The sequence below is a fragment of the Leucoraja erinacea genome, chromosome 9, assembly GCF_028641065.1.
Source record: "Leucoraja erinacea ecotype New England chromosome 9, Leri_hhj_1, whole genome shotgun sequence".
Lineage (NCBI taxonomy): Eukaryota > Metazoa > Chordata > Chondrichthyes > Rajiformes > Rajidae > Leucoraja > Leucoraja erinaceus.
Window position 1 is genome coordinate 9978264 of NC_073385.1, and position 14170 is coordinate 9992433.

A 14170-nucleotide genomic window follows, 5' to 3' on the forward strand; every position below is an offset into this window, starting at 1 on the left:
GCCTTATCTGCTTATCTAAAACAGCATGACAGCAGAGCATGGGATCCCATCCACTGAAGGGCATGGGATCCCATCCACTGAACTTATGAAGGGCAACTATAATAATAAGCCCCAAAAACCCAGGTATACCCATGTATGGGATATTGGTGTGATATTGACATATCTCAGAGAATGGCACCAGCCAGATCCCTCAGCTTGCTCAATCTATGTTAAAAACGCTCATGCTTATGGCTCTCGTACACGCTCACAGAGCCCAGTCACTCCATAAAACTAGACTGGATAACATGGTGATTACCCCAGACGCATCACGTTCATATTCTAGGTCTGGTAAAAATCTAACTCGCAGGTATATGGGACTAGGCGAGATTATGAGTTCGGCACGGACTAGTAGGGTCGAGATCGCCTGTGTTTTCCGTGCTGTAATCGTTATATGGCTATATGGACCAGGAACGCCCAATTCACTGGTGGGATTCCGGGCCTACCCACCAGAGTCCAGGTTGAGTGTGGTGACCCATCTACTACAATATAAAGACACAACCCACAATCTTAGAGGGAGAGGAAAGCCTATGGGTCAACCACAGAAACCCCAAGACGGGGTACGAGCCAACCACTCCAAGGTGGCTCAAACAGGTACTGAAAGCTGCCGGAATAGATAATAATACATTTTAATCCCATTCCACTAGGGCAGCATTGATATCAGCGGCTGAACGAATGGACATCCCGGTTGACCACATTCTCAAAACGGCAGAATGGTCAAGGGAACGACATTCAGAACATTTTTTATTATAAACCGTTGATAAACCTGATTTAATTGCAGAAAGAATATTACAAACTGCAATATTAATTTAAGCTCAGGGGAGCTCTTTATGTTGTTATTGTTAACAAATACCTTTCTGTTTCTTGTGAAAGCAGATCCACTGGTTGATTACGATAACACTTCCTCCCTCAAAAACTTCGGCAGTGAGTGAAATAAAAACTGTTACACGGTTTGAAATCACAGACCTTTGAAGTCTTCACGGAATCACTCACGTGACTCCGAAGTAAAATAGTAAGATTAAACGAGTACTTACCAGTATGAAGTTTGATCTGTATTTTATGAGGAGTTACGGTGAGGTATTACGTGCCCGCCGCTCCCACCCTCAATATATAGATCAAACTAATAAACTGATGTCTCATGATCTTTACTATCTTACTTCAAATATTGTGTCTATCCTGTGATTTCACACCGCTGCTTCGAAGTATGCCGCACCTGCGCACTGGGCTGGGATCTTCACGTAATACCTCACCGTAACTCCTCATAAAATACAGATCAAACTTCATACTGGTAAGTACTCGTTTAATCTTACTATTATTCGGTTGGTTGTTACTGATTCCCTCCTTGTGGCCAAGAGCCTTGGCATAAGAATAATATTGGAGCCTGAATCAGAATTTTATTGGGTACTCACCATGGAACTATATTGGTTGCATGTTGTGTAAATATGGAAATATAGTACTTTAGTTTTTGTTTATAACGCTCACAAATTGGTAACATTTTCCTGAATGAGATGAATGTTTAAATTGTAAACATATTTTTGGGGTCATTTACTTTTTCCGTTCTGTTGTAGCAGTGGTAAGGATAACTTGGGGTGATGGAGAAATTTGTGCCGATAAGGTTTTTTTTTCCTTGATAGTTTGGTTAGCCAATGCAGTAGTGCAGCGGCAGAGTTGCTGCCTTACATAGAAATATAGATCGAAGCATAGAAAATAGGTACAGGAGTAGGCCCTTCGAGCCAGCTCCGCCATTCAATATGATCATGGCTGATTATCCAAAATCAATACCCCGTTCCTGCTTTCTTCCCATATCCCTTGATTCTGTTCTCCCCAAGAGCTAGATCTTATTCTTTCGTGAAAACTTACAGCGCCAGTGACCTGGGTTCGATCCTCACTACGGGCGCCATCTGTATGGAGTTTGTACGTTCTTCCCGTGACCGCTTGGGTTTTCTCCAGGTGCTCCAGTTTCCTCCCACACCCCAAAGACGTATCGATTTGTAGGTTAATTGGTTTTGGTAAAAAGGTGTAAATTGTCCTTAATGTGTAGGATAGTGTTAATGTACAGGCTGATTGTTGGTCGGCGTGGGCTCGGTGGGCCGAAGACCTATTTCTGCATTGTATCTCAAGTCTAGAGTCTAAAATAATTGTTATTTTCTCCAGCATAGTTGTGGACTGCCTGCCAGTAAGTGATGCACGCGCGCGCGCTGTGTGTGTGTGTGTGTGTGTGTGTGTGTGTGCACGCACGCACGCGCGCGCACACACACACACACACCGCACACCAAGCACCACACATCACGCACCACACACACACACACACACTCTCCTACTAAAATGGCTAAATGTTAGAACCAATTTATACCAATGCAATGCACCATTAGAAATGCAGTTGAAACCTGCTTGAATAACGTTATAATTCTTGACTTTTCCTGAAGCATTTAATTAGATCCAAAGATCAACTGGCGCAGCAACGAAAAGATTCGGAAGAAAAGATCGTAAAACTGCAGTCGGAGCTGGAGATCCTTGTGGCTGATAAAGCATCAATGGTGCAAGAGCTGGAAACTCAGAGAGGCAAGCTGAGCCAGAGTGCTTTTGCACTTAATGAGTTGCACATGAGCAAGCAGCAGCTGGACATGAAAGTCAATGACCTAACGGAGAAGCTACACAAATCACAGGTGGACAATTCGGGCATGAAGGCCGAAGTCACAAGTCTGGCAAGGAGGCTACAGGACACAGAATCTCAGCTAGCGGTGGCCAAAACGGAGTTAACCCAAGCAGTTCAGCAAACTCCAAGCAATGTGTGTCAAGAAGAATTACTCCAAGATAAAGATCGAGAAATTTCAGAGCTGAGGAAACAGGTTTTGGAAACGAGGTGTATTAGTGATGAGTTGCAAACAGAACTGTACGATCTTAAAATCCGAAATAAAAAACTTGTTGCAGATAACGATGAGGCCAACGTAACCTTGGGCAGAGTTAGAGAACAACTTGATGAGACCGTTTTCAGTAATAGTGAGTTTTCGAAGGAAACCAGCACTTTGCTGGAGGCAGTGAGAATGGAGAAAGTCCAGCTGCAGTCAGAGCTGAGCCAGGCTGAGAAACGGCTGAATGAGGAAGCACAAAAGTACGAGCAGACCATCAAGGAATTAACAGAGGCCCAAAGTTTAGATGCTACGACTTTGCAGAAAGAGCACAACCGTTTAATCAAGTCGATCCAAGAGAAGGATTTTACGATTGAAGAACTCAAACGTAATAAGCAGCTGTTGGAATTGGACCATGACGAAACCAAAGAAATGCTGAAATCTAGTTTGGAGGGACAGCAGCAGTTGACCGATCTCCTGAAAGAAAAAGAGACATTTGTTGAAACATTAAAGGCACGAGGTCTAGAATTGCAGCAAGAGATTGAAAAGAACGTAAAGATTTTTAGAGAATGTGAATCCCTGAAACACAACCTCGAGGAGAGAGATCGGCAATTAAGCGTGATGAAGGAGGAGAATAACCACCTCAAGGAAGAAATAGATCGACTTGGGGACCAACAGAGTAGGTCTCCGCCCATTGCTGAACCCAAGACTCTTGATATAATAACAGAGCTGGAGACCGAAATAACTGAATTGAACAACAAAAGGAACAGTCTGGAAGAGGAAGTAAGGCTTCACAAAAAGTCTGTGGAGGAACAAAAGCAGAATGTTCTGCAGCTTCAGCGTTCTGCGCAGGATCGAGGGGACGAAGCCAAAACCCAGTGTGAGGAAATTACTTCAACCTATGAAAAGATCATTTCCGAAAAAGATGATAAAATCGGCAACCTTCAGGAATCCATCAACCAATTGAAAATGCAAAAGGAATTTCAGGTTGTTCCCACAGATGCTCCAGTCATTCTCCAAGAGATTAAAGTGCAAACAGTGAATGGAGAAAATGGAAATGAAAAGCATGATTTGTCTAAAGTGGAGATTGATAGATTAGTTCACGGTGTAAAAGAAAAGGAAAGGGAGATAAAGTTACTGAGTGAGAAGAATTTGGCTCTGATTAAGCAGTTGGATCAGCTCTCTCTTTTTAAGGATGAAGTGGTCAAGCTAACTCACATCATTCAGCAGAAGAACATGGAAATCCAAACTCTTAATGCCAGGGTGACCTCTGGCATCCACGGGCAGATGGGTGCGGATGTGGCCTACTTACAGCAGCAATTGCAGGTGTATGCTATGGAGAGAGAGCAAGTGTTGGCTGTGTTAAATGAAAAGACAAGGGAGAACAGCCAACTGAAGACTGAATATCACCGAATGATGGATATTATTGCCGCGAAGGAAGCTGCGCTTTTGAAGCTTCAGGAAGAAAATCTGAGGATGGTCAATAAGGCTGAAAATGAGGGTGAGGACATGGTACGGGAAACGATCCAGAATTTGTCTCGGATTATCCGTGAGAAGGATATAGAAATTGATGCTCTTCGTCAGAAATGCCAAACTCTGGTCACTGTTCTGCAGACCTCCGGAATGGGGTCTAATGGTCAGTCAGGCCTCGTGAGCAGCAATCAGTTTGAAGAACTCTTGCAAGAGCGTGACAAATTAAAGCAGCAAGTGAAGAAGATGGAGGAGTGGAAGCAGCAGGTGATCACCACTGTTCAAAACATGCAGCACGAGTCGGCTCAGCTCCAGGATGAGCTCATTAAGCTTCAGGGTCGACTGTCTACAGATGGAGACTGCAACTCTCGGCTTCAGATAGACTACAATAGTTTAATTCATAGTTACGAGCAAAAGGAGAAGAAGTTGCAGACCCTTAGCCAAGAGCTTGCAGAGGTCCAGCAAAGCATCGGGCAGCTCAGCAGTACCAAGCATCTGATCTTGGACAAGTTGGACAGTGTGCCCCCAGAACCACAAGTAGTTGCAACAAGCACTGGAATATTGCACATGGAACCTTCTTCCCATGGAAATTCATCAGTGGAAAACTTGAACCAAATAAAAGAACTGCAGCAAGAGGTGGAACGTTTGAGTAAAATATTGGAAGGGAAAGAAGCCACAATAGTGGCATTTCAAAATAGTGCTGAATCATTAGCACCAAAGCCAGTGAATGGAAAAAGCGATGTAGCTCTGGAGGTCAAGCAAATGAAAGACAAGAATGCAGAGTTGCAAAGATCATTCAGGGAAAAAGACCTTCTCATCAAATCGAAAAGTGATCAGTTGTTGTCAGTTACAGGCTGCTTGAGAAACAAGGACAATGAAAATGAAGTTTTAAAGCAGGCTGTCACTAATCTGAAGGAAAGAGTTTTGCTTTTGGAAATAGACATCCGGAAGTCTCAAGAGGAGAATGACCAAATCATAGCCAAGTCCCGAGAAAAGGAAACTGAATTCCGAGCCCTGCAGGAGACTAACATGCAATTCTCCATGATGTTGAGAGAAAAAGAGTTTGAATCAAATTCCATGAGAGAAAAAGCTTCTGCATTGGAAAAGGTGTTAAAAGAAAAAGAGGAGGTTAGTTCAGAACTTTTTTTGATTTGTGGATTGAGGTTTAAGGAGAATTTGCAGCAACTGAGTAGAAATATATTGAGACATTTCCATTCAGAATTGTTGGCATGTAATATTTGTAACTAATAATGGGATTTTTTTTTTTTAATATATAGTCAGGCAAGAACACTCAAACATTATCAATCACACCCCAGTTTAAGAATCCTCTGTTGTCCAAGCATTCTTATTAAGGATGCAAATTAGGCTGGTACTGGATTTTGTAAAGCTTCTCAAATGTACTGAGCACAACTTAAGTTTTGTTGCACCATTTACACCCACACGGGTAGATTTCTGTCTAAAGTGATCATGCTAATCCTGTAAGTGATATTATTTGGTCAGTTAATTACAACAAAGAGTCCTAGAGTCACACAGCACCAAAAGCAGCCCTTTGGCCATCTTGCACATGGCGACCAGATGCCCCATCTATGCTAGTTCCATTGCTATGTTTGGCCTAATAACCTCTAAACTTTCCTACCCATGAATTTGTCCAAATGTCATAGCTGTTGTTTTAGTACCTGCCACACTACCTCTGGCAACTCATACACCCTCCACTCTCTGATAATGTTGCCCCTCAGGCTCCTATTAAATCTTTCCCCTCTCACCTTAAACTTATGTCCTCTGGTTCTTGATTCCGCTACTCTGTGTGGAAGACTGTGCTTTTACCCTATCTTTCCCTCTCATGATCTTTTACACCTCTGTACGATCACCTCTCAGCTCCAAGAAGTCCTAGTCTGCCCAACCTCTCTCTAAAGCTCAGGCCCTTGTGTCCTGGCAATATCCTCATAAATCTTTTCTGCACTCTTTCCAACTTAACAACATCCATCCTCTGCCAGGGTGACTAAAACTGAATCCAATATTCCAAATTCACCAACATATTGTATAACAGTAACATAACATCCCAGCTTCTATACTCAATACCCTGACTGATGAAGGCCAGTGTACCCAAAGCCTTCTTGACTACCCTATCTACCTGACACTGTCTACGATACCACCCACGTTAGTGTCATCTGCAAACTCTCTAATCATGCCTTATACATTCTCATCCAAATCTTTTATACAAACCGCAAACAGTAATAGGCCCAGCACCAAGCCCTGAGGCACACCACTTGTCACAGGCCTCCATCCAAAAAATAACTCCCACCATCACCCTCTGCTTCCATGAAGCCAATTCTTTATCCAGTCAGCTAAATCTCCCTGGATTCCATGCAATCTAACCTTTCAGAACAGCCTTCCATGTAGAAGCTTGTCAAAGGCCTTGCTGAAGTATATATCGACAATATCCATAGCTTTGTCTTTGTCAACTTTTTTGGTTCTTCATCGCAACACATCCAGACCTGTAAGACGTGATTTTCCATGTACAAAATATGCTAATTTACCACCATTCAGTACCTATCTACCCAAATGCATCTAGAATCCTCTCCATTAACTTGCCTACCACGTATGTTAGGGTCACTGGTCTATAGTTCCCAGGCTTTTTTTTTTTGCAGCCTTCTTAAATGGAAGCACAACATTATCCACCATCCAGTCTTCTGGCACCTTTCCCTTGTCTAGCGATGATTCATATATCTCAGTCAGGGCTACAATTTCTTCTCTAATAATATTATTTTCTCTGTAAATGCAAAACCTTATCTGGAAAGTATGATATTTTTATTGGTTTCCATCTCCATCTGTGTTGAAGGAGAATCTCAATGTTGTTTTGTTGAAATATTTTAAGAGACCCTGTCCCACATTTCTTTACCAATTAGAAGAATTGTCAATTGCAATGCTCGAGTATCAAATTTTTAAGTCATTGCCACTTTGCAGCTTGCTGGCTTTGTTAGTTTAAAAAGACGATGCACATATATCCTAGCATGGTTACATTCCCTCTTGGTCTGAGAATTATTACCTCTATTACAGTGGTTGGATTCTGTATTTCCATCTAAAATAATGGGTTCCCTAGAGCATCTCTAGCATGGATTTTTGAAGTGGGTTCGAGCAGTGGCTCTCCTTGATCTCGTTATCTTGCTGATAATAGCGAGATGGCCTTGGGATGCTTCAATCACCATGAATACTGAATAGAATCTTTCTCAGTTACCATATGCATGTCGGCAATCATTTGGATGATATCCTTAAAAAAGGGAACTTTGTGCTTTCAAATTTAGTGTTAGATACCAAAAGAACTATTTAAAAAGTGAAAATGCTACTGCTGATAGTATAATTCCTAATAAAACAAGGGGCACAATTTTTAGATTTTACAAAATAGCGCAAAACCCCCCCCAAAAAAACCCTTGTGCAGTTCTCTATCTTAAATGTATTTTATAATGTATTTTGTGAATGGCATATAAAAATGCTATCTTTCTAGCGATGACATTTGTTTAGAATTGATTAGTTTTATTTTACAACTTGAAGGGGAAGACTGGCGAATTAAATCAACTGCTTTACGAAGTCAAATCGATGCAGGAGCAAGCAGGAATGTTTCAGCATGAGAGAGACCAAGTTATGCTGGCCCTCAAACAGAAGCAAATGGAAGCCACTGCATTAGTGAATGAAGTAAGATATCATCAAAATGGTGGTTAAGTTCAAACATTATACATCTGGTAAGGCATGTTGAGCGTGGCTGAAAGAGGTGTGACTGTTGGATGTCAGGAGCCAGGATTTCAATCCAGTTACAAAACAAAATATTGTCGCTGTTGGAATGTGGAATTATAACTGAAAATGGCAGAGCAATGCATCAGAATGCCGAACACAACCAGGGAAGCACAGCAAGAGTGTTGTGCGTTGTGATGAAACATTTATAAGTCTGCAACTATAACTCTTTCTCTTTCCATAGACACTTCCTCACCTGCTGATTATTTTCGGCAGTTTGTTTTTATTTTAAACCTAGCCCAGCTGTGCAAACTCCTTGAATGTTTGATTAACCGTTCCCCAAGTAACTGCAGGCCCAAAGCACTCTCAATAGCACAGAACTAACGTACTTGGCGCAATCACCATCTTGACATTAGGAGCTTGGTACTTGTGCTCTTGGTACTTTTCTGAGCACTGAGAGCCAGAACGGAACTGCCTACATTTGACATCAATTAATAAAACTCTTCATATCTGGCAGTGCATCTCCCTTAACATACACTCTCACCAAGAACAGCACATTGTGGCTTCATTTGGCCCTAACTACGAAATGCTCCACAGTCACTTGCCTTAACTACTCTAACATCCCCTCCAAAATCTCTATCATTTTGTTCCTTCATCTTTGTTGGGTCAGAATACTGGAGCTTCCAGCCCAGCAGTAGGTGGAGTACTTTCACAAAAGGATCTGCACAATTTAGAAATGTTACAAAATTTTGAGATTTTTAAAATCAAGCCTGTAATTTATCCCATCAGATAAAGCATAAAAATAACTTTAATTTGATACCTAATTCACTGTCATATCTTCAGTATTTAAAACATTATGGTCATTTTCATACTCGGAAATTAGCATCTTGTTCCCTCTTGCTTTTCCATTGACTTAACACAAAAGCTGTGATCGAGGACAGTCAAAAGCCCATAACTTTCTTAAAGATTAAGAGAACTGAATGACATTTTCAGTTATTATAGATTAAAGCATTCTGAAACAAATATGAAACATCTTACTTGGGTGACCTGAAATTAAAGCATATAATTGGTTACCTAATTGAAGCTAATTACAAAATTGACCATTGTGACGGAACTAGTAATAAACACCCAGACTGCCTTGAAAATTCAAAAATGTGATATTCTCAAGATCAGAACTTTAATATTATTGCATTATATGCTGTAAGTCCGTAACAGACAGGTAAATAAATTACAATTTCTAGCAAAAGACCAAGGCTTTATGGAGAAGATCAGTTGCCAGCTGGTATATTGGCATATGATAATCAGTAGCATCATCATACTCCTCAGATTGTAACCAACAAGCTACTCTGTACACCTTGTTTTTCCTCAACTTTTCAATTTTGGCATTGTAAACAACAAGTTTTTGCTCTTCAAACCACACATGACATATCTTTCTGCCCACTACTTTCCCATTAAGAATGTCTTGTAGATCATCACATTTGGTGTAGTCCAAATTTGGATAATCTCTGCGAATGCTGTGTAAATCAGTCTATTTTACTGGGCATTTGGATTGATTTTTGCATTTTGCATTTCTTCTTCAGAGTCGTCTGTTTAAAATGTAAAGAAAAAACCCCACTTTGATAGCATTAACAGAAACAAGTTATTTGCAGATTTAGAAAAAAAGGTAGAAATGATAAAGTTAAACGCTAAAACAAATAGTAAAAACCCAACAAAAAAATCATATTCATCAGTTTCATCTAAGCAATTAAATTCATCTAAATTCAATTGCCAGATGTTTAATCTGTTCATTTCTTAAGAAAAGGCTAACATTTTTAAATCACCTAAGTATCCAAATAACAAATAACAAACTGATCCCATTCACACAAGAATTCACAATATAACATGATTTTTAAATCTCACTTTGTCATGAATTTATATGCCAAATTTAGGAATTTAATGTTTAATTCCCATAAATTAATCCAGAAACATCCTCTCTCAAGATAATCAAAATCATTATTTTTTGCACAATACATCTGACTAAAACTGTACTTTGTACTATTTAGTATGAAAATATTGATCATGGATAGACAATAACACAAGATATAGATGATTTAGATGTTCTTATGACATGAACATACAAAAAAATAATGAATCTGATTATCTTGAGAGTGGATGTTTCTGGAATGTGATCGATTGGAATGCTGCCGTTGCCATAAAGTTTAAGCCCATATCGGTAGGCAAGACATGGGCGATTTGTACGGGGGCCTAAATAACATTTTTCGCATCATAAGATTAAAATGAAGCCACACCAAAAAGCAAGATAATATGTTAAATAAACGACATACCTTTTGTTTTGTCCTGATATTGCGTTCCGTGATGTTGAAGGCGTTAGAAGTCGTGTTTCAGTTCAATCCAGCGATGCAATCGTCCAGCAATTTTTTTTTTTTTTAAAGCGGGAACGGAAGTGCAAACAATTTTTCTTCATCAGCTAGCAGCCCGAGAAAATCCCTCTCCGACAACCATTACAAACATGCATTTTAATCCCGTCCCTTGTTCCCCCCCCCCCCCACCACCACACACAAAGCCTCTGGAATGGCACGCACAGGTAGTGGCAGATCTGCAGCGCCGCTGATGGTAGGTTTTGTAACAACGCTACACAATTCAAGGGTGTGGCATCATATTGTCACTCGGGCAATAAGTGATGATTAATCCTGTCAAATTTAAAACAAAAGCTGAATTCTTCATCCATCCCAGATATGTTTTAGTTGCTAACAATGCTGGTATTTATTGTCTATCACCTCAGAACTGAGTAGAAAGTTAAATCAATAACTTGAGTATTGAGTCACACAAAGACCATAATGGGAACAATGACATCTTTGCTTCTCTGAATCTAGTAGTTTCATGATTGCCTTTACTGAATTGCGCTTTATACTTACAGTTCAAGATATTAATTAATACTTTGAATTTAAGATTTAGGTGCCACGATGAGTTCTGAACTTGAGTCGTTTGTCTAAAACTCTGGCTGTTAATTCAGTAGCTTAATTACTTACCCCACTTTTTTCTAATGCAGCACCATAGTATATTCTAATAATGAAGTAGCATTTTCGAGTGCTTTTGACTAAGATAGACTTGCAGTACTGGGGATATAAACGCCACATTTATAGAGATTTTTAGCTTGGACTAAATTTGTTATCAGCGGGTGAGAAGGCTGTGTTAATGCACTGGGTATGGCACTGAATGTCTTTTCAGGCTAGAACGTTTTCATTGTCCTGGGCTGCTAGTGAGATTTTGATTAGGAACTAGAGAATCACTTAAATGTTACTTTGAAAAACAGAGAAAAAAATTCATATATTCCTTGCATAATCAGACAATTCTGAAGAATCGAGTTTATCACTAGCTTGAAAGCAGTTGGCCATAAATGTAATGACTGCAGGAGGAGAATTGGCCAACATTTTGACTACATTTTGAAGAACTTTGAAACTTGAGTGGGAGCCCAAAACATTGGCAACTATTGTGTACTGCCTCAGTGTAATCTGCTACCTTGCGCACTTGTACTTAAGTATGACTATGACACTTGTAAGAATTTTATTGAACTTAATTAAAAATTTGAATGACACTGTGCCTAGGTACATGAGACAGTAAAGCGCTATTGAAGCATTGAATTAAACGTTCTCCACCTCTGCAGTTAAAATAGGAGTGCATTTGGTTTAATTCCTATCTGGTCCTACGATTGTATGGTCTTTTCTTATCTTTATTTAATACCTGTCTCTGAATTTTCACGTCGTTCGCCATTGTGATAGAAGGAATGATTAGTATATCGGACTTTAGTCCACTATGATAGAAACACTTATTCTTCAGTTGCAGCATATGCGTGATAAAGAGCAGCGTCTAAACCAGGAACTGCAGCGGCTCCGAAGCCACTTACTTGAGATGGAGGAATCGTACACCAAGGAGGCCTTGGCAGCCGAAGACCGGGAGACTGAGTTGAGGAGGAAGATTACGTTCCTGGAGAAAAAGTTGGCATCATCTTCTTGTGCGGTGGAAAGTGCTAGGTAGAAGCAATCCTTTAAAAATAAACATGAGATTTTTAAATAGTAATTTATGTGGATAAGTTGCTTCCATGACCTCCATGGGTTTTTGCTTCACAATGAAACTCCATTGTCAGTGGTAGTAACTAGGAACTGCTGATGCTGATTACACAAAAAGATGCAAAATGCTGGTCTGAAGAAGGGTCTCGAGCTGAAACGTCACCTATTCCCTATTCTCCAGAGATGCTGCCTAACCCACTGAGTTACTCCAGCTTTCTGTGTCTTATCGCTGGAGTAACTCAGCAGGTCAGACAGCATCTCCGGAAAACATGGGGAGGTGACGTTTCGGGTCAGGACCCTTCTTCAGACTAATTGTAGGAAGTGGGGGAGAAAGCTGGGTGGGAGGAGAGGCAAGACAAAGCGTGGCAGGTAATCGGTGGATGCAGTGGTGTTAATAAAACTTCCACAATATTAGTTGAGGTGGATTTGAAGGTTAGCCAGCCTATCATTTTAGTAACGGCAATGTATTTTTGAAAAGGAAGATGATTGGTATGTCACCTTCTACTAGATTAAGCTTTCTGTCATACTGTAGCATCTCCTTCATGTTGGCCTAAATTCATCCTTTTGTTTAGCTTGTACGAGATCCAATATCAGTGAGATTGCAACATATTTAACCAAGGGATGCATTCTAGGAAAACTATTTCCTCCAAGCAAATAAAGGGGGAGGCAATTTTAATAAAGTTTGCTTGAAATCAGAAAAGCCTTGCACAATTTTTCTACATATCAATTGGAGCGTGAATGGAATTATCAAATTACACATTGAAAGTGAATAAGCAGTTTCACTGTAAATGTGGTATGAAGGTGTGATCTGAGTGATAATAGAAAATTAGTTGCTACTTGATTTATTTTCAGTGAGGCAAGGGTGTTCAATGTGCTTAATTGGTATGAATTCACCTTCGCAGATCTGTTCGTCCAAATAATTTTATTTCATTCCTAAGTTATGTTTGTCAAAAAAATTCAAAGGCCGTGCATTTCTTTCCAACAGCCACCAAGCCAGTCTTCAAGTGGAGTCCTTGCAAGAACAGCTTCAGGTTATTGCAAAACAGCGCGACGAAGCGGTGATGCAGTTGAGTACATCTCAAGATCAAGTCAAGCAGTACGCAATGTCACTAACCAACCTGCAGATGGTGATAGAGCAGTTTCAAAAGGGTAAGATTGAGATTAAACCACGCAAGCGGTTTAGAAAAGAGTTAAATCAGATGGGTGATTACATCATAGTTTTACTTGTTCAGATTTATCCCGCTTTTGTACCTCAATTTAATTGCATTCTAAACATTATAATTATTTGCAACATGTAGACAATGAAGAAGGCAAACAGAAGATGGGCAAAATGCTGGAGTAGCAGACTGGCTCAGGCAGCATCTCTGGAGAAAAAGATAGGTGACGTTTTGGGGCCGGAACCTTTCTTCAGAAGAAGAGTTCTGGCCCAAAAGGTCACCTATTTTTGACATATAATCCCTTGTACACAAGGTCTCTCTGTGACTCAGTACTTCATGGGCTCTGAACATTCATTATATATGTCATATTTTACAAGTTGCAGGCACTCCCCAACTTGCATAATGGACGCCTTAAGTAGACTCGCGCATACGTAAACAATTCACATGACTGACTATGTGTTACTGCAACGGGTGGATGGCAAGGGCATTCTGTCAGCTTCACAGATATAAAACTGTGAAGATTACAAAATTCTTAAGGGGTTGGACAGGCTAGATGCAGGAAGATTGTTCCCGATGTTGGGGAAGTCCAGGACAAGGGGTCACAGCTTAAGGATAAGGGGGAAATCCTTTAAAACCGAGATGAGGAGAACTTTTTTTACACAGAGAGTGGTGAATCTCTGGAACTCTCTGCCACAGAGGGTAGTTGAGGCCAGTTCATTGGCTATATTTAAGAGGGAGTTAGATGTGGCCCTTGTGGCCAAGGGAATCAGAGGGTATGGAGCGAAGGCAGGTACAGGATACTGAGTTGGATGATCAGCCATGATCATATTGAATGGCGGTGCAGGCTCGAAGGGCCGAATGGCCT

The 14170-nt window shown here is 40.5% G+C and overlaps 1 protein-coding gene across 1 annotated transcript in view; it reads left to right on the plus strand.

Moving 5' to 3' along the window:
• Window positions 1-14170, plus strand: part of trip11 (thyroid hormone receptor interactor 11) — a 72508-nt gene that overhangs the window by 35953 nt on the left and 22385 nt on the right. The window contains exons 10-13 of the mRNA XM_055640112.1: window positions 2463-5483; window positions 7905-8045; window positions 11919-12112; window positions 13134-13297. Of these exons, the coding sequence (XP_055496087.1) occupies window positions 2463-5483; window positions 7905-8045; window positions 11919-12112; window positions 13134-13297 (3520 nt within the window). The remainder of the gene's footprint in view (window positions 1-2462; window positions 5484-7904; window positions 8046-11918; window positions 12113-13133; window positions 13298-14170) is intronic.